Raw genomic sequence first — 25074 nt, 5'->3', positions numbered from 1 at the left:
GTCCCCCCCCCACCCCCCCACCCCCCACCCCCCCCCCCAACAATGCAACAAAATGGGAATGATACTGAAAGAGCAAAAGTGGCGACAAACTTGACAACTAAAAGATGCATCAAAACGGAAACTTTTCAAAAGGAGGTAGATTATTTTGCGGAAGGAACAAAACATGGGCGACCATATTAAAATAAATGAAATGAAAATGAAAGCTTACTTAGCCAATTATCCATGATGAGAACCCTTACAAACAATTTTAAAAAAGCCACATTAGGTTTTCAGTTAGAGCCCTCTAGGCTTAAAAACCTGCCCCTCACTCCAATTGTCTCTGTATGATGTGAAGATAAACCTGGAGTGTCTGAGAGTCAACTCTGATCATGAACATCTATCTTGGATTGTGATCTTTAAAATTGCGCCACAGCGCAGTGCATTATGCGCCTGCAATAAAGATTTAATCTATTTCAAATTAATTTGATTAACTGAATATTCTACACTTTACTCTCTGCTTATAATTAGAAGCAAATTTGATTCTGTGGGCTTATATATTTTCTGTTTGTCTTCTCTATTCTCCCATAGAAACTACGGGACTTCCCCTAAAACTGGTAATTGTAGTAAAAATTGTGCATCAGATCTGTTTTGACAACAGTCAACTCAGCTGTAGACACGGTTCAAAATAATCATCTGTCCTTATCTGCTACACATAACATTTAGTTGTTCTGTACCTCATTTACAAAGAATCATAAAAAATAAATCCAGAAATGTTTTTAATCTCATCTGACCCAGCTCCATTCAATGTGCATTGCTGATGAACAGCAGACATTTCCAATTGCATTTATCACATTTCTGAGTATCAATCAATAAATATAGCAACCTCAATTCTTCCAATTTCATTATATTCTACAATTTCTATATCTGGAAGCTTGATTGAATACTGACATTAGGAACAATTAATTTGTTATCATCATTAGCGGCTGCGTTATTGCCAATGCAGGGAAACTGGTTCCATCAGATGCACAAACTGGGTTTCCAAACTCAAATCTCAACTGCTCTTTACAACAGAGATATGATTCTGTATCAAATAACTCATTACATCCAGGGAGCTATATTAAATATGCATTTCCTTTATTATTATTATAACAATAATTATTTGTACTTATCCATCAGGTGCAGGGTTTAACACGGGCACACAGACACAGAACAGGGTCAGGCTACTCAATTATTTACCGCATGCAGTAAGAGACAATTTGGAGCCAAAGGCATCTTAATGATTGAACACCAAAAGAAAAAAAAAAACAAAATACCAATAAAGGAAACAGGCTGGCTTTGTGAGTGTGTAACAGTGTGAACAGTGATTGCCATACAATGGAATTTTGTTAACCCTAATCTATAGGGTAAATTATTGTTTAAGTTCTTGTGTTTTTGTGATACACACATCAACCAGTTAATGTTTCCCCTCCAAAGTGCATTCTGGGTAAGCGCCCAAGCTTTCTTCTTGCTTGTTCTTTTTAAATCTGCAAGAGTGCAGACTTGGCTCATTTCTGCTGTCCTTAGGGCTCCTGCCTTCTTCAAAACTTCAGATGTTTTCCTCATGAAGCAGCCTGCAGGCATTCACAGGTTTCTCCCCCATTTGAGAGGCGTCATGAGCTGGTCTAGTGAGCCCTGATGAAGGTCTCCGAAGCAGGTCCAAGTGCTTTGTGTCGCTACCTTCCTCATTCTCTCTCTTTAACCAGTCACTGCTCTACCGTGACATCTTTAATAGAGGTTCCTGCACAAAGAGTACAATAAATAAAAAACATTTTACTGGAGCAGAACACACATTTGAGGCAGAATTACTATTTTATACAAGTGCTAAGATATCTAGCACTCAATACATTTTTTGTAGTCAGTGGTCCCGAGTGAGTAACGATCAGGACGAATCAACAGTCCCAAGTTATGCTGTGTTGGGTCCTGTAGGTCATTCGGCTATTCTCATCGTTGAACTAAGTGTTCTATGATGATGCATGCTGAATAATGTATTTATTGATCTTTTCTGCTTGAGGACTCAAAACAACAACTCACTGCCTTCAAGACCCTTTTGGAATTTGGAAATGGAAACAAAAATACAGAGGGGTGAGAGAAATAATTTATATATATACACACACACACACACACACACACACACAATAACCCCCTGGACAGCCATCTGACCTCTGTATGGAACAGCAAATGTTCATGGGCTGCCCCCATCTCTTTACAAAGCACACCGAACAACCTTGCTTGCACTTAATCAAGTTTACTCTTTTGACAACTGAATCTAACACATCTCCCAGATTTAATTGCAATGACTTGGATGCCAGGGCGCCTCTGTGCAAAATGCAATTGGTCACCGCTACATCAGGTGCAAGTTTTTAACATGAGCTATAAAGCCTGATTTATAACCCACGATACTCTTGGCCCCATCTGTACAGATCCCGACACAGTCACTCCATTCAAAGTGCAAGTTCTTCAAGTTTGAATCCACTAACCCGATAATTCTCTCACCCTTAGTGGTCTTATCTAAGTGATCACAAAAAAGAATTTCCTCTTGAATATCTCCATCACTCACAAACCTTATAAATCCCATTACCTGAGGCAGTCCAGATACACTGTCCAACTGAAGAGCAAATCTTTTGTAGTGCTGTATTTTCTCTACAACAGCTTTCTGAATATCACAGGACATATCCTGAATCCTTTTTGCTACTGTATCATCAGAGGGTGATTGAATCTACTTTCCTGGCTGCTGCTCCACCTAACAGACTTTTACAGATGTTCTTAACACAAGGCTTGATAAGACCCTCTCGTATAGTGTGTGGTTTTTTCTCCTTTGCTATGCACAAACTAACTTGATAAGATGCTTTCAGGGCTGTGCGGTTTCCTTGAAATGCCTGAAATAAGATTAATTATTAAGTATATAATAATACACTTATAGCAATACAAGCCATTATTATTTTAGTTGTTCACAGACCATAATATTCATTATCCACAATGTATATGGTGAATCTCACCAGCTTTTTTCTGTGACTAATTACAAAAATCCAGTTATGATAAACTACAGCTGTAATTTATGAACAGAACTTAAGAAAGACACTTATGACAAAAGCCAAAGTACACATGCAGTAACTTACAGGTTTTTGCTGATGTTGCACATGCTTCGTTTCCAAATGTCTCCTCAGTTTATTTATTTTTAAGGCTTTCATTCGACAGCACATCTCCACAAAGCACACATTGAGGACGCTCCTCTCTGTTCCAAACTGCTTTTATAAATCCCAAAGTCAAGAAACTGATGCTATTTTTTTTTTTTTACTGTGTATGAAACTATGATTGGAGTGTACTGTACTACTGGTAATTTAGTATTCCTGTGCACTCTGATCAGCGGCGGCACGCACGTTGGATTAGGACGCTCTTCTGGGAAACACAGGTTCGCGCCCACCTGTAGCCCTGTTAAAGCGGCATTCACCCCACCCCACAGTGCAACCCATCAGAAAGATGTTTTGTGACCCACTTCGGTTCGCGACCCATAGTTTAAGAACCAGTGATCTAAACAGTACAGAAAATAACCGCTAATAAACCTAATCTTTTGCAGACCTGTATTGTCTTGCATGTAATATTTGGGTAAAATAAAAAAAATAAAGAAATAAAATTGGCAGGATTTCAGGTTAACAGTTCTGTCACTGTTTAAACCATTAAAATAGTCGCCCACTAAAGTATTACTGGCATGAGGTTCATTCAGATCCATTTTCCTGACTTAAAACATTTCTGTGATGTCAGCCTTTGATCTTTTGGACTGATTAATTGTACGAATCTTCAAACTAAAAGCATCTGTGTGGCTTTGAAGAGATGGGGAGTGCAGGGCAGACATTGTTGACCAACTCATTTTTTACCGATTCAACATCATGTACAGACTAAATGTATATTGCTTCTTGTTATTTGTTTGTACTTGCATTATTTGTCTTCTCAACATTTCTCCTTGAGCTAAAACACTGCCAGCAATATTGCTTGTACTGACAAAGGAATATGTTTTGAAGAGCTGATGTGAGATAACTGAATGTTTGCAGGCTTTTTTCTTTGTTCCTTTAAAACAGGGTGCACGTCCAGCAACATATGGTCACTGTCATACACTACCATTTACAAACTAAATAACTCTTACTGCTTACCTGAGTCTCTCTAGATTCCTGGTTTGCATTGACGTCTTCCCCCTTGACATCGCTCGGTGCTGTGCTGCTGGCCAGCTGTAAACTGCGGGTGACCGGCCCGCCGCTCCTTTCTCGCATCTTCACAGAAAATCGCTCTTCTTTCTTCAGCTGTAACTGTTGCTGTGGCTGCTGCTGTGCTTTGGCTTCGGTCACCTTTTTTTGCATTCTCATGACCAGTTTCTCAGATCCATTGCCCAGGGCTGCAGGTAGAGACGGATGCTGCTGGGGGCTGCTCTTGGGTGATGTTTTGCTTTTCTTACTGTAGGGGACTGAACTAGAATGGAAAGAAGATGGCCGCTTCTGTCGGATCTGTGGGGCAGTCGTTTTGTGTTTGCTGGGTTGTGTTTTCGAAGGGGAGGCCATGTTGCCTACCGGTCCTGAACTGCGGGCCCTGGTTTTGCCTAGCTTGGCTTGCGAGCCCTGCAGTTTAATCTCCGAGTCAGCAGTTCGTCTGCGGAGGTTACCGTTCTTATCTTGGAAAGAGTGGCCACCCCCACTGCTGCTGCTACCTTTCTTTGCTTTTTTTGAAGAAGCAGGTTTCCGAGGGCAGCTCACAGCCACATGCTTATTTAGGCTTCCAACATAGGTGAACTCCCGGCTGCAGTGCGGGCAGACATGAGTTTCTGGCTCCTCCTGGGCAAGGCTGGAGGCCTTTTTTGCAGTGGCAGCAGATTTGTTCTTCTGGTAGATGGCCTTTTGAACCAACTGGTTCTTTTTCTTGTTAAGGGCGCTCAGCTTCATCTTGTTGGACGGCTCCTGGCTGAAGTTAAGCCTTTTGGGTTGGCCCATCCTCCGGAAAGCATTCTGACCAGAACCATTACCTCCAGCCGCCGCCACAGAAAACACCCCGTTTTGTGGCTTGACGATCTGTTTGAGGGGGACAGGGTTCTTCTTGGGGGTGTAACGTTTTTTGTCACTGGCCGAGGCACAGGCTAGGATGTGCTTGTGTAGCTCGGGCATGTTATCAAAGCTGTTGCCACACTTTGTGCAGCGGATAGCCGTGCTAAAGGTCTGCGGGATATTGTGGGTAGTGAAATTGGTAGCCGAGGCTACAGACCCAGCTGGCGTCCGGTTGTGGTAAGGAAATGGGGGTGGCTTGAAACTAGGGTAGTGTTGGTTGATACCCAGCCGCACATCCGGCCCCTTGGGCTTGCTCTCTCCAGATGCCATGATCTTGATTGTAGTGTAGAGCTCCTCACTGGAGTCATTAGGTTCCTCCTCATCCTCCTCCTCCTTCACCTTCCTATTCTCAAAACTAAGACGTGTCTGAGGAGAAGTGGCTCCTTGAGCAGAGGCATCACAGTCTCCAGCAGGAGTGATGGGTGGTTCCAGACTGGCTCGACTCGGGTCAGTGTAGTTCTGTGGCCTGAGTTTGCCACTCTCCAGCTCTATGTGTGTGCAGTCCTTGTCAGGGTGCTGGTCCCTCTGGTGCTGCTGGAGGTTGCAGAGGAAGGCAAACTCCTTGCTGCACAAGGAGCAAACATAGATCCTGCCTACACCGTGCAGGGTGGAGCGGTGCTCCAGCAGGATGTTTGCGTCCCTGAAGAGCTGCACACAGAACTCACACCTGAAGGGCCACTCTTCAGAGTGCACCGTGATGTGGCGGCTCAGCTCCTTAATGGAGGGGTAGGGGGCCTTACAAACATTGCACACAAAGCTCTTGCAAAACGTCTGCTGCTTGGGGGATTCCTCAGTATAAGGGGCCTCCTGCAGAGAAGAAACAGGAGGTGTGGGAGTGAGAGCAGAGGTAAGCGAGACATCAGCTGGTTGCTCAATGTCTCCACATTTTTTTTTTATTGTAATTGAGTCTGGTGGGAGTGGTGGTAAAGGTACGATCTCTGAGATCAAGGGGGGAGGCAGAGTTGGAGCAGGAGAGGAGTTGGGACTGGGGACTGGGACCGAAGCCACAAGAACAGGCAGGTCTGGTGAGTGTAGAGGGGAAGAACGGAGTGGTGCCTGCTGTTGTTGTTCCTCTTGCTTGATCATGGTGGTGGGAATTAGAAGGTGTTCTGCAGGTTCCTGTGGGATGGGAGTAGGGGATGGACCCAAAGCCGGAACTGGATCCACAGGGCACTGTAATGGTAGCTGGGGAGCTGACACGGAACATAGCAAGTCAGTTGAGACATTCAGGGGGTTACTAGTGGGATCAGCTGAGCTTGGTGAAGAATCCGTAGTTAAAGACAATGTATCAGCCTTTTTCTGCAAGGGACTCACAGCAGTGAGATGTGCAGGATCCACTGGGCCTGCTGAGGGATCTTCAGAAGCAAGGGTGGTATCCACTTGGAGAGATGTGGGATCGGGATCTAAAGGATTAACTTGATCTGGTAGGGAATCAAGGAGAGCGATGCTGCAAACCACAGAGGCATCCAGTAGAAAGGGGGAGGGATCCAAAAGTGGAGCGGATGAGGATTCCAACGGAGATGTATCAACTGGATTAGGCGAGGCTTTGGGGGACAAAACTGGAAGAGGGGATGAAGGAGATGAGGAGGAGGACAATGAAGCGGGAAACATGTCTGGGAGGGGTGACGGGGCAGTGGGCAGAACTGGCAGAGGTGGGGTGGGGGCAGTCAAGGTTGGAGTAGGGGATAGTGGATGCATGGTCACAGGAGTTAGCGAGGGTGGGGGAGGATGAAGTGCAGATGCAACAGCTGTGTCTGGGGAAAGTGCATTGTGGAGTGGTGAAAGGGGAGCGGGAGAGGCATCCATAACTAAATCAGCATCAGGATGATGATTGGGGCTGCCTTCTGTATTGTGTATCTCTTCTGCAGTCTCCGTTGCACTGTCTAATCCTCCGTACTCATTCATTAACACTTTCTGAAGCATGCAGGTGTTAGGTTTCTTCTTTTTGATTAGATGCTGGGGGCCTCCGATTCTCTTTGGTTCTCCCTCAGGGGAGGTCTTCCTGTGCATGCTGAGGTCCAGTACAGCTTCAACGACAGCCTGTCCCTTGGATTTGCACTCAGTTTTCTGCTTGACCCCGTTGGAAAGGTCTAAGGGCTGCTGGTTGCAGGAGCTTCCTGCACTTCTCCCAGTCAGCCAGTCGACAGGTGAGGTTTTGTAAGAGTCCACACCGAGTGGGCTAACGGTGTCCCTTTCATCTCGACTTGACAGGCTCCAGGCCGGTGAGCTGCAGTGGCTCTCCAGCTTTGGCACCTTGAGGGGGAACGGAGGTCCAACCTCTGTTCCAGGCTTCCCTGTGTCAACTCGAAGCACTGGGCTGTGCTGTGGAGAGTTTGGAGGGGAAGCCGTCCTTCTCTTGAACCTCCCTGAGCCAGATGGCAAAGTGGTAACCGACATTAAGGGCGGTCCAAGTCTATGTCCCTCAGTGAACAAACCTGGCTTGTGACTCTCTTGGGTCTGCAAGAGCTGCTTGAGTTTTGGGGACAGGTAAACTGTTTTCTCCTTCTGGAAGGCTAAACTGTCAGTGGCCTGTGGGTAGAGCTGTACCATCAGAGAAGAAGATGAGGATGATGAAGATGAGGAGGAGGAGGAGGAAGGCATTATGGGTTCAGGATCCACTTCTGATTTAATTTTTGTAAGCAGAGGTGGACTGGTGGTTCGCCTCTTTATTGCTGGTTGGCCTGCTTTGGGAACCTCCTTCACAGTGCAGTTGGTGGCCTCCACTTGAAAGCCCTGTGACACATTATCAGAGGTAACGATCAAAGCATCTAGGCTGTACAAAGTGGCAGAGCTGGGGTCTACCTCGATGACTTCACAGTTGCTCATGCTGCTGGTTGATAGGATCTTCCCATCAATGTAGAGGCTGAGGTTCTCCGAAATATTGCTGGAGATGTTCACCATATACTCCTCATCCGGATCCCCCTCGTCTTCCAAGTCCCCACTTGGCACATAGACTGGGGGAGGACTGGGGTTCACCAGTTCTTTTTGTGGAGGTACTTGCTGCTGTTGAGTTTCCTGCAACAGCGTTCCTTTCCGCCGGACTCCCTTTGGGAGTAGGTGGCGTTCGTGAATCCTGCGCTGGTGCCGTCGCATATTGGTGTGGGTGCCAAACACTTTCTTGCAATACTTGCATGGATGCAGCTCCCTGGGGTCTCCATTTTCATTTAGGTCTACTGCCCTCTCCACCTCTGCTGGGCTCTGTTTGTCAGACTCAAATGAATCCTGAAGGTCCCCTCTGTTCTGGGAGCCCATTATGATGAAATTTCCAGAAGGGGCGACGAGATCTGGACTCGAGCTTTCTATTGGCAGTGGGGGGCTGCAGAGTGCCCCTAGTTTCTTCTTGGGTCTGGCCTCGTGTCTCCGCTCGTGGCGCCGGCGGTTGATCTGAGTGCCGAAGGCCTTCCCACAATAGCGACACTTGAAAGAGTGGCTGGCTGTGGAGACATGGATGTGCATATGACGCTCCAGCCCCTGCTTGGTGGTAAAGCGACGCTCACAGTGCTGACAGGGGTACAGGAAACCTTCCTGAAGCTCACTACTTGGGTCTCCCTGGGGCTTTGGTGAACTGGAGACAGGGTCCTGCTGCAGCTGCTCATCCTGCTCCATGTCCTCCTGAGGGCTTGGGATGGGTGCTGGCTCTTCATCAGATTCCATCACTTCCGGTTCAGGTGGGGGCTGGCCCTTCTCTACAGGTATCTCCACCTGTTTTTCCTCTTCCTCTTCTTCGTCCACTTCTTCCTGAGACAGATCTTCAGAAATGCTAGATGGAGACCCGCTCACTGCCAAAGGCAGTTGCTCCTGACTCACCAGTTCCTGAATGATGGCAGTTTGCTCCTGTGACAGTACGGACGAGATTGAAGGTTTCCCATTCTCTTCCTTAAGACCTAAAAACAAAACAAATACATCAATAAATAACCCTGTCCAACAACTGTTCCCAATGACTCCTACATGATGAGGCAAATCCTGGAGAGAGATGCATGCAAATGTCTATGTTGTGGTTAATACTTGTTGAACTAGAAGTTATTTTTTGTATGTACAGTTATGCAGGTTTTAATGTACAGTTGACTCCCACTGTGTGCGTGAGGACCTAAAACATAAAACATTGTATACAAGAGAAATGTACTAACTTATATTTCCTGTTTCTGTATAAATGATGGTTCATTTTATATATATATAATTTCGGTTGCACTTTCATGGTTTAATGTGAAAACAAATCTTGTTCCTATTTTATCACACTTACAACACACTGTAACATTCAATTTTTTAAAGACAGAATTTCAGTAGTTTTGCATGCAGCTCTATTTTTTTTTTTATATTTTTACTGCAACTTGAAACTAAAACAGTAGTGTCTTTTCTTATATAGATTGCTCATTTCTGTATCCGTCACTGCACACTGAATTGCTTATATCTTTGTATAGAAATATATGATTAGAGCAACCTTAATTAAATCAGATCCATAAATGAGCATTAACCCTTTGCAGTCCTACGTCGGACCAGGTCCGACATTACAATTTTAATCCCTGTCCGACATCATCAAAAAGACGTAAAGCACAGTCGTCTCTAGTCGGTTTTTCGCCGGAAAAAGCTGAGAAAACCTTTCATAGGAGCAGAATGACACCCAAAAAAAGGGCGTACCTCATAGCCCCATGCATTACAGAGATAACACGGACACAACAACGGAGTTAGCTGCTTCTGCATCCAGCGCTCAAAGAACATCACAGACATTTGCAGAGCTTTTTGGAGATGTTATAGTAATAAAAGAATGACTTGGATCGCATTATTGAGGAGTTTGGTGATAAAACAAGTGATCAGGAGAGGATTTATCAGTATGCACGTCTATAAAGAGGTATGTGAGAAATACTGTGAACAAGGGGTGGGGCTTTGATGGAAATACAGTACTGAATGTCTTCTTGTGATTCAATGCCTTTTAAACCTGTTTTACTCTGAAAAAAAATTTAAAACAGCACGTGTAAAATAAACAGCGCGTGTGAAAATAAATTGGACCTGACATGCCTGACAAGCACTGAATAAATAGACTGCAAAGGGTTAAATATAAATACAATGACCAAATGTTAGTACATATATCTGCTGCCACAGCACTACAGACCCTTTGAAAATCAGACCACAGTCCTTGTTTTGTCCCAAAAGCTAAACCTTAAAACAGACTGCAAGCAATTAATAAATAAAAAAATAAACTAGCAAGTGTTTCTTAAATCCAGGCCCAGCAGGACTCTCTCAGGACTCACCCTCTTGGGATTCCTCCATCTCTGCAACAGAGTATCAGAATCACACTTCCGCTTCTGCCCTTTAAAGCCCTCCACACCTCCCGGCTTTGCTCTGTCCAACAACCTTTTCTTTGCTCTGAAAGAGAAAAATAAATATATACTATCTGTCTTTACATATGGAGAGGTGTCTATATGCATTTACCAGGACGTTAACAACGTTAACTGTAAAATAAACTGTAAATATCTCAACTGACTGCACATATACCACTTGACACGCTTATGAGATCCTGTCTGTGTTTAAGACAATATGTTAACGTACAACTCCTGCACAGACTAGTTCAGCAGGGCAAGCTTCTTTTTTTTTTTTTTGCAGACTAACAAAGGAGGTTACCACGACAAGAATTAACAGCCCATTGCATTTCTGAAGTGACGAAGCAGGAAACATTTGAAGAGGATTCCACTTCATTGCAAAACTACTTGTTTTGATTAGGTTGGTTAAAACTAAAATTTAGATCCTTGATACATTGAGTTTTATTAAAACAGTGATGCATCAAAGCATAGGTATTTCCAGCTAATGCACACTCTGTCTACCAACCTTCTCAACATCAAGTATCTTTCTTGTATGCAAGTGTGTGCAAGGAAGCCAAAACAAAGGCAAGCACAGGAAGCCAGGTGCAACACTACTGTCAAACTTACTCTTCAAAGCTCAACACACAATCACTTTTAATGTGTTAGGAGAGGAAAGAAATACCTACTTGCTTGCTCACATTTACCATCTGTAGTTACTGACAGATGTTGGATTCCCATGTAAATGAATCCGTTCATCTCCAATACAGGGTTGTACGAACAGGAGACATTCAATATTTAGGATTAAAAAACTGCCTGTAGAAAATTCTCATATGTAAGTATTGGGTGAATGATGCCAAAACCTAATCTTTGACTAGGCCATCTTCTTTTACAATCTCTTGCTCTGTAATCGGGTTTAAGACAAGCAGTATTTGACAAGGAGGAAAAAAAAAACAACAAAAGATTTACAAAATTACAAAAAGATAAGGCGATGCCAGTTAAGAGCGTTGCTGGATCGTCCGACAGTCCTCAGTTTAAACTACAGTGCCTGCTTCTTAGTGCTGTTTCTTCACCACAGGTTATCACTCTCTTCTGACTGGTTAACAGCTTTCCCAAAGGGAGCGCAATTTCAGAATGATGTCATAACTGTAGACAAATTTAATAAGACAAGCCAGTGAGCTATGCTTGCCTTGGACAATCCCTGGCTGTGTGGTAGGAAAATGTTCCATTCCTGCAGAGTTTTAAAGGCTTTGGCATGTTAGTGGTACTATTTTTATACCTGGATTTTTTTTACGCGTATAATATCGAACATGCTTAATAAGATGATGCTGTGGGTTTGTTCATATTGAGAATAATTTGGGGTGCAGCAAGGTCTCGCTCAAGTGGGAACCACAGAACCGGAAAAAACTCCAAACGCCACTGTAAATGTTATACCTGTTTTCTGTGGCAAGATATCCAGAAGTCTTTAATTCATTTTCAAAATATATACATGTATACGAAGAGTAGAAAGGCTATTTATTTCAAATTTGGTATGTCACACCTTTCCTAAATAAAGTCCTTAATTGTGCAATTAAATAAAATAATCCACAACATTGCTTATTAATTGATTTACATTTGTGGCTCTTCATGAGATTAACATCTAAGACACAGGCGTCTCTCACGTATGGTGTAGTTCTATCAATTTAACATTTACATGCAGGAATGGAAATAAGACTCCTATTGCACAGCAGTTCCATCCATTTCAGGTTTTACTATGGGCTTGATTAGCCACGTAGAATACATTAAAAAAAAAAAAATCACAGGATCAAAACAGCAGCCCCTGAGCCTCTATGTAAAAGTTTAAACAAACCAGAGTATGCGCACGCACACATAGTGATCTCTACAGAATGCCACCTGGGTCAAAAACACGCTGTGCTTTAGAGAGAGCCAGAATCTCATGGGGCAGAAAAAGGCAAGCACTCCATTCTGAAATACCCCGCTTATACAATCACAGTAGTGATTTCTATAGATTATATATTTTTTGTTGCTACTTTGTTACCAAAACGGAGGGTTCCCCCCTTCGTTTTACAATGCCATGTGTTACTTGAAGTGTTTAAAGTTAAAATTCAGTTTTCATTTGCTTGTTCAGCTACAAAAAGTCACAAGTAAACCTCATGATATTACTTTATGAAAACGTGTCTATGGCCGCTGTTTACTGTGAAGAAACATCAATGGCAAGGAATACTAATTTAATAATAATTTAAGGAATACTAATTATTTAATAATACTACTAATTTCGGAAATAAACAAAACAACGTTTAACTTGAATTGCTCTTTGGCATCCTTTGTTTTGTAGTTAATTCACTGCTGTAAAGTAAATCCTACACAATTTATTCTTTACTCTTGGGATATTTTTCTATTTTAACTTGTTACACATTGTAAGGATTTGCTGTAAAATAAGGGCTCACACACACAGGGGCCGCGGCCACGCCCCCTGCCGCTGGTGGTATGCTGTATCTGGCTGCATTCAGAACAATATAATGGCATTTATTACTTTTTGAAAAACGAACGAATATCCAAACAAATATTTAAAATTATGAGCGAATATCCGAACATGAAATTCCCGTTAGTCACTGAACTAACAAACACATTTGATTGTTTGTGTAATTTTTTTTGTAACTTGGAATTTGAAAAACGTCTTATGTCATCGGCTGTCTCTGTTAAAAAATAAATAAATAAATAAATAAATAAATAATCTGATCTTAACTGCCCTGGTCTGCATCTTCATACCTCCAGCATCCTCAAAATCTTTAACCCCCCTTGGATTCACGTGATACACATGTGCAGCTACAGTAGATCCAGCAACCTTCCCCCAAGACAAAACAGTGACTACACTGGGTTACTAAAGCTATTATCTACCTGCTCGTATACAAACATTAAGACCATCTCAAAAGCCAGAGTTGCTTATGAAAATTTTAGCCTGAATGCAACACAGTTTTCTAGGACTGTACACTTCATTGATTGTAATATTTTTTTTTCCTTCTTAAAAAAATCAGGTGGTTTTAATTTTGAAGTTTGGTTAGTGCAGCTATGCTGTAAAACTCAAGCTAAGAAAGCATGGCACCAAGCATTGCTAGCAAGATAAAGCTGGCAGGCTACAGTACCAGAAAGCAGTCCTGCTGCCCATATATGGCGAGTGAGTTCATATATGGTCATACCATTAAACCAAGGTACTCAGTTTATAACTCAGGCTATTAAACCAGAAATCATAAAGGTGGTCATGAAAATTCACTAGCAGCAGGGCTGAGAAAGACATGACGGCATAACCCAGTCCTTAATTACAAAGCACAAGTATTTTATATTCTGAACTGTGGTCCGATAAATGAGTTTTAAACTATCACATTACAAACTTGTTTTTCCCTACCTTTCCCCTTTCAAAAATAGCCAGGAGGTCCAACTGTAATTTGTCCCTCTGTATGAAAGCTTGTGCTAAGCAGCCACTGTAAGACATGTTCACATTTAGTTTTTTTTTTCTTCTTCTAAATGGCAGCAACAGCTGAATAACCAATATAATGGCAGCCTGGGCTTTAGTTAAAAACATCACGCCTTGAAATGTAACTTTCACCTGTTCCATTGTTTGGATACAGAAGCAGCTGGAAAGGGATAGATACTGTGCAGTTTATTCTCAGTCGCAGATTGTGGCGATGCAGCTTTTTGACCCTAAGGCTTCTCTGAAGGCTACAAACTAGGGATTTTAACAAAATTGGATGAAATGTTATTGCTCGTGCTTAAAGTTAAATACTACATTGTTTTTTCATGTCTGCTTCATTCTAGTCGTCTTTCTTTTAACTCTACCACTGAATGGTGAACGCTAAACACTAAATGATATTTACAATAATATTCAGTGTTTAGGGTTCAGTGGTAGAGTTAAAAGAATGAATACCTAGAATGAAACACAAAATATTACCCTTACATAATTATTATTCAACGAAGGTGCTTTGTTGCAAAAATAGAAAATCGCTTACCAGTCACTACAAGCACTTGAGATGGACGCATCTTTCAAAGTAACAAGGCATACTAACACAAGTGGGGATCCTGATATGGCTTGGCTTATGTTTCATTCATTAATGCAAAGGGGGTGGAGCAGGCTGCAGACTGACGGTCTACAAACTGAATGCAGACGGCACACACGGCAAGCGATTTTCTTATGCATGGTTGAAGGAAGAGGGAGTATGAAGGAAAAAAATAACCAGGAGGTGGAAGAGATTTTGATCTTAGTGTAAAAATAGGAGAAAATGGTCACATGAAATAAAACAAAAATGAAAAAGACATGGGGAGTCCAGCACTAGTTGATAGAGTCAGCACTCAGATATCCGTTACCCAGATACACGTCAATCGTGTTTTACCGCCCTTGTATTAAAAGAAAATCAATCCCCATTATTTATATCATATATAATGTATGCTCTTACGTCGTCACAAAAACAAAGCGAAAGACAATCTACGTTAATGTAAAAAAGTTAATCATTAAATAGTTTTAGATACTGCAATGTTTTTTGTTTTAAATCTGATCTTCAGTTGTTTTTCTGCATTTTCATTTGCAAGTGAACTGTGACATTAGGGCCTTATCAAGCCTTATATTCTGCAATTTTGAATACTGTTTTAATTCTGGAAACTGGTGGTTTTTTAATCTTTTGCTAAACTACATTGCTTTCTACGTTTTAAGCAGTTCTGTGCATGGGTAACATTTTAATTTCATTTTGGTGTTATGTTGTTAATGGGAAATTTTACATACTGCTACAATACATACTGGATTTAAAAGTACAGTAGTGTTGAGCTGCAGTGTTTCCAGGATATAAGGAGACAGACAACAGTTGCGGTAAAAACAGTATTTTTTTTTTTTTAGCTTTTAGGGAACAATGGCTCTCATTCCTCTCACTCGCAGACTCCTCTCTCAATTCTCCCGCAGTCAGGTCCCGCTTCTCGCTCTCAGGACTGTCATCTCCACACATTCCCCTTTCCCAGTCTACAATCAGGTCAATTCCCACAGTGTCTTGCAAATCATTGCCGCTGGTATCCCTCAGCAGCAGTACGTCTGATCTACAACCCACTCACAAAGTTGTTCAGCACCACCTGGCCCACTCTGTCACAATTCAACTGAGTTCTGTCTAATCTCATCCTGCGAGAAAAAGATTCATTATCATAATGCATTATTGTTGCAATTCTTTTTACTGTGCACCTCCCAGCACTAAGCCCTGAGAAAGATGTACTGTATCATCGGTTAATGAAGTCCAAACAGGAAGGAGGGATGCTGTTAGACTGAGCTCAGTATGACCGCGCCTCCAGGAATTTTCAATCACATGTGTTCACTGGCAGTGTCACTGTGTGATTTTTCAGTCTGAGCACCATGCCCTCAAAAATGTTTAAAAAGAGAAGGGAAGAAGAGCTGTCTAAAGAGGCAGTGAAGTGTTCTAGGATTTACCTAATGTTCAGGTAAGCAATGGGTGCACAACATTGAATCCCCGACAATAATAATATTAATAATAATGTGAACTTACATTAAGCACTGCAGAAACTGGTCGTGCTTTCATATGTTAAGAGCCACTTGCACAGTTTGCATTCCTCTGTTTGGATCATGTAGGTATTTCACAAAAGAATATCAAAAACAGCAGAGGGTTTTCAGGCCATTTCTTTAGCAGCTGCAATTTAATTTATTTAAGATGCTTCGTTGTCTGCTATTTCACATACATGAAACACACAGTATCAAGGGTTTTAAAAAAATTAATTACAGGACAAAGACAAGCGCTATATTTAGCGCTTGTTAACAGGCTGGCCAAGTTTAGTTTAAAAAAAAAAAAAAAACACACAATATTTATTTTTTGACAAATTTACCCTTTAATTATTTTATTTTTATGAAAGTTAGTTTTTAAAATTGGATATTTTTTATACCATTTTATTTTACAATGGAAAAGTTAGCTGTATTTAATTTTTGTAACAATTGCTGTGTGAATCACTCATAAAACATTGGTTTTTGTTTGTCTGAATTCAGATTTCATCAACATAATAGGCTCTCTGTATTCTTTTCTGTTTTATGAATGAGTATGAAATTGCCTTGGTACCCCTGGGTTGTATTTATATTTTGCCTTCTTGCCCTTAGATCTGCCTTGGTGCCCCTGAATATTCACGCCCAATGAAGGCAACATTGCCTTGCCCTTCATAACCTTAACTTCATGCCCTGCCATTTATGGCAAGTCCCTTTGGGGTGATATTAAAAGGGTTTAGCTATTAAAATGTAAACTTTAAATATTAACTGAAAGTCAGCTCACCTGCTATTCTGTATGATTTGAGCAATGATTCACTGGTTGATCTCTATCACTTCAGGACAAAGGGGCAGAAGGATCTTTTTGAAAATCAGAAAGAACACACTACGTCTGTCCCTGCTTTAACAGACTGGGCTGGAGTGCGAGTGCGACAACCAATAGAGAAACACTCTGCACCAAAGGACAAAGGTGAAGGCTTTAATCATATATCATGCCATCGTAAAAAAAAAAAAAAAAAAAAAAAAAAAAAAAGTTTACATTTACAGTACTGTACAAAGCGATTAGTCTTACAATACACTGAAAAGTGCTTTCCAGAAGAGACTCCAACCTAAACATTAAAGAGAATCTCCATGTTTAAAGTTTCAGCCTTTAGTAATGAATCCAAGCTTAGCATTTTCTTTTTCCAAAGCAGAGCGTTTTGCTAAACTGTAATAACGAGAGCCCCTTTCACACTGCTTGTTGAAGAAGCAGGGTCAACCCAGAGTGACAGAAGCAAGTACGCAATGTCCCGGAAGCAGCAACGCTCACATAACCACGCTTTCAACTGCTCAGGATTTCAAGATGGTGGAGCGTATTACCTCAATATCATGACAAAGCCTATTTTCTACTCTAAATCTCAAATCAACAAACTATGAAAAAACAGAAATGGCTCATAAGTTCTTATTTCCTCCTCTTACAAGCGCCCATCTTGCATTTTGTCTCGCTCGACCCGGGTAAAAGCGTGTCAACCCACACCCGAGCTTGGGTCGTTCACACCAGCGCAGGATTGTGACCTGGGTAGGAGCAGTAGATTGAAAAGCCTGCGAAAGGCACTGGTTGTGAAGGAAGTCAGCAGCCTACTGTTCAACAATGAAGACAGGAGTACAATTATTGCTACAATTCCATTTTGGAAATAAAAATAATGTGGGGGTAATTCCACAGTAACTGGTAAAGTTCATACACAGCACAATTTATCATATACATTCATTCAATCAAGTGTTGCTTTATCATTATATTGACAGTACATAAACAGCACTTTAGTAAGGCAATCAACCCTCAGTCAAAAAGGGTTTGTTCGCTAGCCAGGAATTCAAAGGTAGCTCAAAGCCTTTGAGGATTTGTCTAGCAACATTCAAGCACTGTCAGATTTTTTTTTGTTAAGAGAAACTGTTTGACAATATCCAATTCAAGCCTGAATTTATTAGTGCGGTACCATCAGAAATACGTCCGATTTATAGGTGAATAAGCTATGAAGCCATTTAAAAGCACGTTACTAAAACATGTACCCTCTCAAAATAGGGTTTGTGATTAGGTTATGCCAATATACTAGGCCGCTCGGTTCTGTAGTTCTTTACCCAACTACCGGACAAAGTAGTTATGCACAAGAATTCTTTGAAAGATTTTTATTATTTGCCCTCGGATACATTACCTAAGCTTTGTGGTGTAACGGAGAGATAATGATGCATTTGAGATAGCTGCCAGACGGCAACGTGTGAACTGTCTGAACTGTCTGCGGGAGGATTATGTCCTTGACGCTGACATTAGTGTCTTCTCACATCAAAGCAAGCTTGCAATTTAAGATGTTTTTTGGATTGTCCTGCCTTAATACAAGATACATACAGGTGGTTACCCTGCATTGTGCAAAAATCGCACATTGCTTCCAGTAGAATATGCCAAAGAATATGGGGTTTACAAGACAAAAGAAATGTGTTTGGTAGTAATAAATAATTTAGTATAGCTCATATATGGATCCCTAACCACCATGCACAATGTGATGTTTTGATTTGTATGCTATGCCAAAGCACTGGGGGTTACCTATAGCGGCCGCATTGCTTCAGTAAAATATGTACTGAATACCTAGTTTACAAGACATAAGAAATGTGTTATGGTAGAATAAATGAAAAATAAAATATGCACTAATACATTTACCTAGCTTTGTGGGTAACAGGAGCGCTATGTTGAAGCTGCAAGCGGCACTGAACTGTCTGCGTGAGGAGTAAATGTCCTTTCGCTGCAAGTGCTTCTCATCAAAGCAAGCTTAGCATTTTTTTTTTTTTAATAAATGTTATAAAGATACATCAGGGTACCCTGCATTGTGCAAAAAAAAGTTGCAAGTCAAGTACAATTATTTATTATTATTTTATAAAATACTTCTTGGGTTCAAAAATAAAATTAGTAAGAGCTATATATGAAGATCCCAACCAGGGGTTACCGCAGCATGTGATCTGTGTTTCTAACGTCAAACTGTTCAAGCTGATATTATCACAGTATACAACTGGAAAACATTTTTATAAACTTAAGAACGTTATATATTTTATTTATTCAGCCAATAAATCATGATTATCGTGATCATTTACAGCTGACAATGGATAACAGAAAATTGCATTATTGCATATGCATAAGTATCACAAGCAGCATCAATAGGGCCAAACATGTATTTTTATTTAAAATATAAAAACATAATACTGTTCTATATAATGTATTTTTAAACTACATGTGAATGTTTTATTAAATTTATATGCATTTCCTGTAAAAGAATAGGATTTTGAATCAAATATAAACTAGTAGCTGTGGTGACGGTCACCAGTAAATTATGCTAATTAGTATTATTGAAGGTAGAAACCTTCGTTCAGTAATGTGTGCCGAACCTTCAAAGGCCAAATGTACCCTTTATTACAGCCCTACAGTCAAATAGTTTCCTATTTAAGGAAAAACAAGGATTGTGTCCATCTGAGTCATGCTACACCGTAAACATAACTGTTTTGACTTTATACCGATCTTCAAACTTACACTCCTAGCCTCCTACAGATGTTTTGGATATGGCTATAATGCGGAAAACTAAATCTTATACAAATATTAAATTTGCAATAAATTACATATTAGATAAACATACTGGTTATAAACTTTTAGGTACTGTGCAATTGAGAACCCTTTGAACATCCATTTACTGTAGTTTTTTTTTTTTTTTTTTTTTTTGTCTTGGTAAATGCCCTGTAGCTCGAAAGAAACACACACTGTCAGAGATGTACAAGTTTACATTTCCTGTGAAATGTTGCAATACCTCCTGTAGATAATGGGTAGGCAACCCTGGTCCTGGAGTGCCACAATCCTGCAGTTTTTGCAGGTAACTCTAAATCATCAATTGCTAAATACCTGGAACACATGGTTATTCTGACCAATTAAGTCAATCATTGAATCAATTAGGGCTTGATCATACTTGGAGCTCACAAAATATGTATTCTAATCAATCTGACAATTTGTACAGTAATTGCATAAAACAAATCTGATGCAACTACCTATGTAGCCAGCGTAAAGCATCTCTAAAATGAATCTATGAGTTTTAATTTGACACTTGCATATTATTGGATGCTGAAGCAGACATTAAAAGATCCACTACGTTACTGTAGTGTTCATTTAAAAAAGGTATTTCCCAGCTTCAAAAAAGACACCAGTCTTAAGAATAGAAGTCCACAAAATACTGTCGTAGATGTGCCTGCAAAGACGATTTCATACTGAAAATATATGCTCAAGCTTTATCACATGACCTTTTTATTCGCAGGCATTCTGGAGTTTCTCCACCCAAAACACATGGTGCAGAATATTGATGGTACCATAGGTCAAATGGAATACAACTGCACAATAAAACTGGGTCACATTCTGGCCTCCTTCACTTTTATTGAAAATGTAGTTACTGTACCAAACAGGTGACACCCTCACGCTATGGTTTTCTGGTCATATGATGTCCCTTTTGTAAATGCAGATGACAAAAGTACTTCATGATTGATGGTATGCTCCAATCAATTAGGACATTCTCATTTACCGCTTTTTATGCTTTGTTTGGTGAGAAGACAGAAATGACTATAGAGTTTGCTTATGCTACTTCGTACAACTGATACCTAACAATTAAAAAACAAAACAATTTAATAAATAAAACAATATCTAATGAACGTTCGTCCACCCCCCACCTTAAAACTTGTGTACTGCCTTGGTATGCGACACTCACATTGTGACCATAGAATAGTGCAATAGAGGTGTGCATCTTGAAACATAAAAAAGGGTCATTTTTTTTAAAATACAGCAATACACAGCTGCTTGTAGTCCACCAAACTGTTTGAGTAAATGTGATTTTTATGAATACATGCTCACCTCACTTATCTGTCGCCTTTTAAACAAAACAGTCAATCACTAATGATTACTTCATCTTATATAGATCAAACAAAGTAGCCTATCAGGACCACAACAAGTATATTGACTTGCATATTGCATTTTACAGAATCCTTGTCAGTATTTTCAAAACCATGGCAACACTAGCAAAATATTGATTTTTTTTCTCAATAAAGCACTTCATTATTATCCCACTACTGCTCCAAATCTGGCCTTAAATCATAGAAAAGAATATGTATTGGTAAGCACCCAGCGAAACAAACAGGTTCTGCTCCGAAACCATTAATAAATCAACTAGATAAGCCAATTAGGCAGCTAAAACTATGCCCTTTGTAGGCCAAATATTTTATGGTTTTATTTTATGTGGGTTTTTTTTTTTTTTACAACACCTTTATAAAAAAAAAAGTACTGTAATCCATGTCTTAAAATCAGTCTGTTATTCATTTTTCTTATCTGTACGTATTCCGATGGAAAAACATACTTCTATCTTTGGTCAACAGTAACCATTAACACCTACACAAACACAGGCAACTTCCATCTGCACAGCTGATGTCAGGAGAATGTAAAATAAATACAGGGGGGGGACAGAGACTAGCAAGGTTTATTTTTTAAGAAACTGGCATACATGTTAAATCATGTTTTATGAAATTACATCATAAAATTCACAGCAGCACACGAAACAAAAAAATCCATGAGATTCAGGAAAATTGAGTTAATATATGTAATTATATTAATCATAGAGCAGGCAAAAAATATACACTGGAAAACTATAGCGATAAACTAATTAAAAAATACAAACTTTGATAGTGTGAACAGCAAAAGGTATACAGAAGTATACAGCAAAGCGATCAACAAATCTAGGCCCGACTCTCGAGCAATGTGACAGGTTTTTTTTTTTTTTTTTTTTGGTGCAACACTCAGGAGTTTGGTCGAAGTTCTACATGTATATTACAAATAATAATAATAATAATAATAATAATAATAATAATAATAATAATTTAAAAAGAGAAATAGTTTCTCAATTATTTATTCATGTGGATAATAAAAACGAATCAAACCTCACCAGACAGAAACAAGGCTTTTAAAGGGAAAAGGTATGTAATAACTGGCAGTTATGTGAATCAGCAAAAGAGACCCCCCTCCTTTTAGGACTGCCTGTCTGTGCATAGCTGGCAGACCACACAGAGCAGCCTGGAAAAGGTCACACAGACACACACAGACACAGACACACAGACACAGACACACAGACACAGACACACACTCTCTGCACAAGCGACACTCCTCGCAGAGCCGCCGCTCCGGTAAACACAATTGTGTTTTATGTTAAAGCAGTAGACACGCAACTTTACCAGTGTCAGACAACTAGGTTGCGGGTGTTATTTTGTTTCCTAAGCGACTGTACTTGTGTCGTTCTTGCTACAAACGTCACACAAAATTCCAGAAGGCAATCAGACAGGCAGCACACCTTACCTTTCTTGGCTGTCGAAATCTTCTTGATGAAACCGCTGGCCCTCTCTCTTCCTCAATAGCAGCTGCTATCTCGGGGTTGTGTTCCCCATTGTATTACACTAACGGCTCTTCTCCCGGTCCGATTGGCTGCCACGGGAGGAGAGAGAGAATCAGCGCCAATCGCAGGCAGGTTTGTTGGGGCAGAGAAGAGAAAAGCAGGCCTTGAGCCAGAGGGCGTGGATCTCCTGCTTGCTGAATCCGGACTGTAATCACATCAGGAATATTGTAGTTCTGCCGGAGATAATAAAAAGCAGCAGCTAGACCTGCTATGCCCGAGTTATGGAGGGATATTATTCCCGAGTACATTCACCTAACTGACCACTGTTACGTCTGAGATACATTCGTTTTTCTGCAGACCTAGTTCTTCAGACGTCAAAGGTTTATTTAATATCCCCCCCTCTGCTGGAAGGAGGACTAAATGTACTGTAGACGATCAAAACAAAACATACGCTTAAAAAAAATGTCAGATCTTGGAAACTGAAGGTCTTACAATGTAATTGTAAAGCCGTGTTTAAATCAAAAATACCAATGGTCATCGAAAAACATGGCCCGGTACTTTCAGATGGTATTTATTGAATTTATTAATAAGGAGGTTTGGTGGTCCAGCAGTTAAAGAAAGGGGGTTTGATACCATAAGGGTCCTGGTTCAAATCCCTGCTCAGCCATTGACTCGCTGTGTGACCCTGAGCAAGTCACTTGATCTCCAAGACCATGTTACTCTACACTTAGGTTTCTCGACAACATTCAGCACAGTCCTCGTCAAACAGCAGTTTGTATCATGCACGTAGAGATTTACGTCTCCGTACAAATATCATAAATGACCGCAGTAATAGTTTCGGCAGGAGTACCTCATATTACTGTCTGCTATCAGTAATAAGAGTTTCATATTTCTATATATATAGATATATATATATATATATATATATATATATATATATAATAAAAAAAACAGACATCACGTGAAGAAACAGGAATTAGTGAGTTTATTATAGAAAAATGACAACGTTCTGTAACTCTTCTCGATCGCCAAACCCACTCCAGGACTCAGAACTCTGTCAAGTCGGATCCTAATGACACAGCGTCGACACTGTGGCTTGGTAACCCATTTCATATCCTAACCACTCTGTACATTAAAAAAAAAGACCATCTGCACCACCACCCTCCATCTGTCTCCACCTAATTTGTGTCTTCTGGTCTTAGTCTCTGTGCTGTGTTTAAAAAATTGGCTAGGGGTAACTCTTAAGATTTTCAAAACTTCAAAAAGTCTCCCCCAACACAAAGTTTGTTAAGGAATTATTACTAGTAGTATTCATTCATCATGACCTGTGTTAAACTGGTATATAGCTAGCGCACACACACACACACATATATATAATATATATACAAATACACACACACACACACACACACACATATATATATATATATATATACAAATATAACACACACACACACATATATATATATATATATATATATATATATATATATATTATATACACACACACACACACATATATATATATATATATATATATATATATATATATATATATATATATATATATATATATATATATATTGAGTGCCCAATTATTTTACCCCTGATTTTCTACCCAATTTAGAATATCCTTTCCCCTCACCGCAGCAATTTCCCACTCAGCTCAGTAGATCATAAGGTTCTGCTGGCATCCTCTGATCCCCAAGCCAGTTTCCTCTTTTACACCCAGGAACTTGAGAGCAGATGTCAGTGAGCTACCACCCTCTGGGACAAAGGCCAGCCTTACAGGTGTCTCATTAGGCGTCTGGCTGGTAGGATCTGCTGCAGCACGATGAGGAGAAACAATCCTTGCTGGCTTTGAATGTGTTTCCCACTGGACCCCAGTAAGTCACTTCCTTACTAAATGTCTTGGTATCCCTGAATCAATAATCATTCCTATTGAAGTGTGCACTGGCGTCTGCCAAGACATTCCTCTCTTTGAATGTGGTGCTTGTATTAACATTCTCCACTGCAGAAACACATCTTGTGGAATAAATGAAGAACAAATATCCAACCACTTTTCATTGCTAGCAAACTGATACAGTTTGGAAGGCCACTGCACTTGAAGGATCTCTAACAAAAGTTTTCTATAGCGAAAGCATTGCAAAGTGTAATAAAGCATAGGCAAGTATTACAAAGCACAGAGAGTGACAGTGAAGCCAATTTAAAAAACACAGTAAACCAAGGTAACAACAGCAATTGTGTATGTTATAACCATGGGAAAAGCCTGGGAAAACTGCAAATATACTGTGTTAAACTTAACTAGGGACATCTCAATTCTTAAAACTGGTTGCCTATATTGGAAGGTACTCTCGATTCTGAAAAGATATTTGATAAGCGAGAGAGTTAATGGTTAACTCATTTCCAGTTATTTTCATTGGTAATAAATGAAAAAGCATGTCAGTGACATACACCTCCCATCATGCTTGTTAAATTAATGCCATCAGTATCATGAAAAAGTATATCATGTTGACCTACCGCAACTGTGTACATGTTTGATATAAAAGACAGATGCCTTCATATACCAAAAGAATGTAATACTCTCAATAGCTTGTGGTATAAATATGCCCAGACTAAGATTCATCAGAACTGAATAAGTGCTTCTTCAGATATGATGTAAAACCTCAGTGTCACATACTGATGGTAAGACAGACAGACAAACAGGGTGCCTCCATATACCACCAGATTGTCAT

At 40.3% G+C, this 25074-nt stretch overlaps 1 protein-coding gene across 1 annotated transcript; it reads right to left on the bottom strand.

Annotated features, from left to right (window-relative positions):
* Window positions 1–901: 901 nt before the first annotated feature.
* LOC121328550 (PR domain zinc finger protein 2-like) lies at window positions 902–22704 on the bottom strand. The gene is made up of 4 exons (XM_041273267.1): window positions 22303–22704; window positions 10349–10463; window positions 4164–8986; window positions 902–1756 (listed from the first exon to the last, which is right to left on the bottom strand). Exons 2-4 carry the CDS (start codon window positions 10365–10367, stop codon window positions 1730–1732), a joined length of 4869 nt encoding a protein of 1622 aa, XP_041129201.1. The 5' UTR covers window positions 10368–10463; window positions 22303–22704; the 3' UTR covers window positions 902–1729.
* Window positions 22705–25074: the final 2370 nt, after the last annotated feature.

This window comes from Polyodon spathula, chromosome 16 (genome assembly GCF_017654505.1).
Source record: "Polyodon spathula isolate WHYD16114869_AA chromosome 16, ASM1765450v1, whole genome shotgun sequence".
Classification (NCBI taxonomy): domain Eukaryota; kingdom Metazoa; phylum Chordata; class Actinopteri; order Acipenseriformes; family Polyodontidae; genus Polyodon; species Polyodon spathula.
Note: the sequence above shows the minus strand (reverse complement) of the source record. Positions and strands in the feature narration are given on the sequence as shown.

What these genes read in the sequence shown, in the direction of transcription:
- LOC121328550 (XM_041273267.1), bottom strand. An exon ending in AGGAATCTAGAGAGACTCAG is followed by an intron (nt 1,757 to 4,163) that starts GTAAGCAGTAAG and finishes CTCTTTGTGCAG; the next exon opens with GAACCTCTATTAAAGATGTC.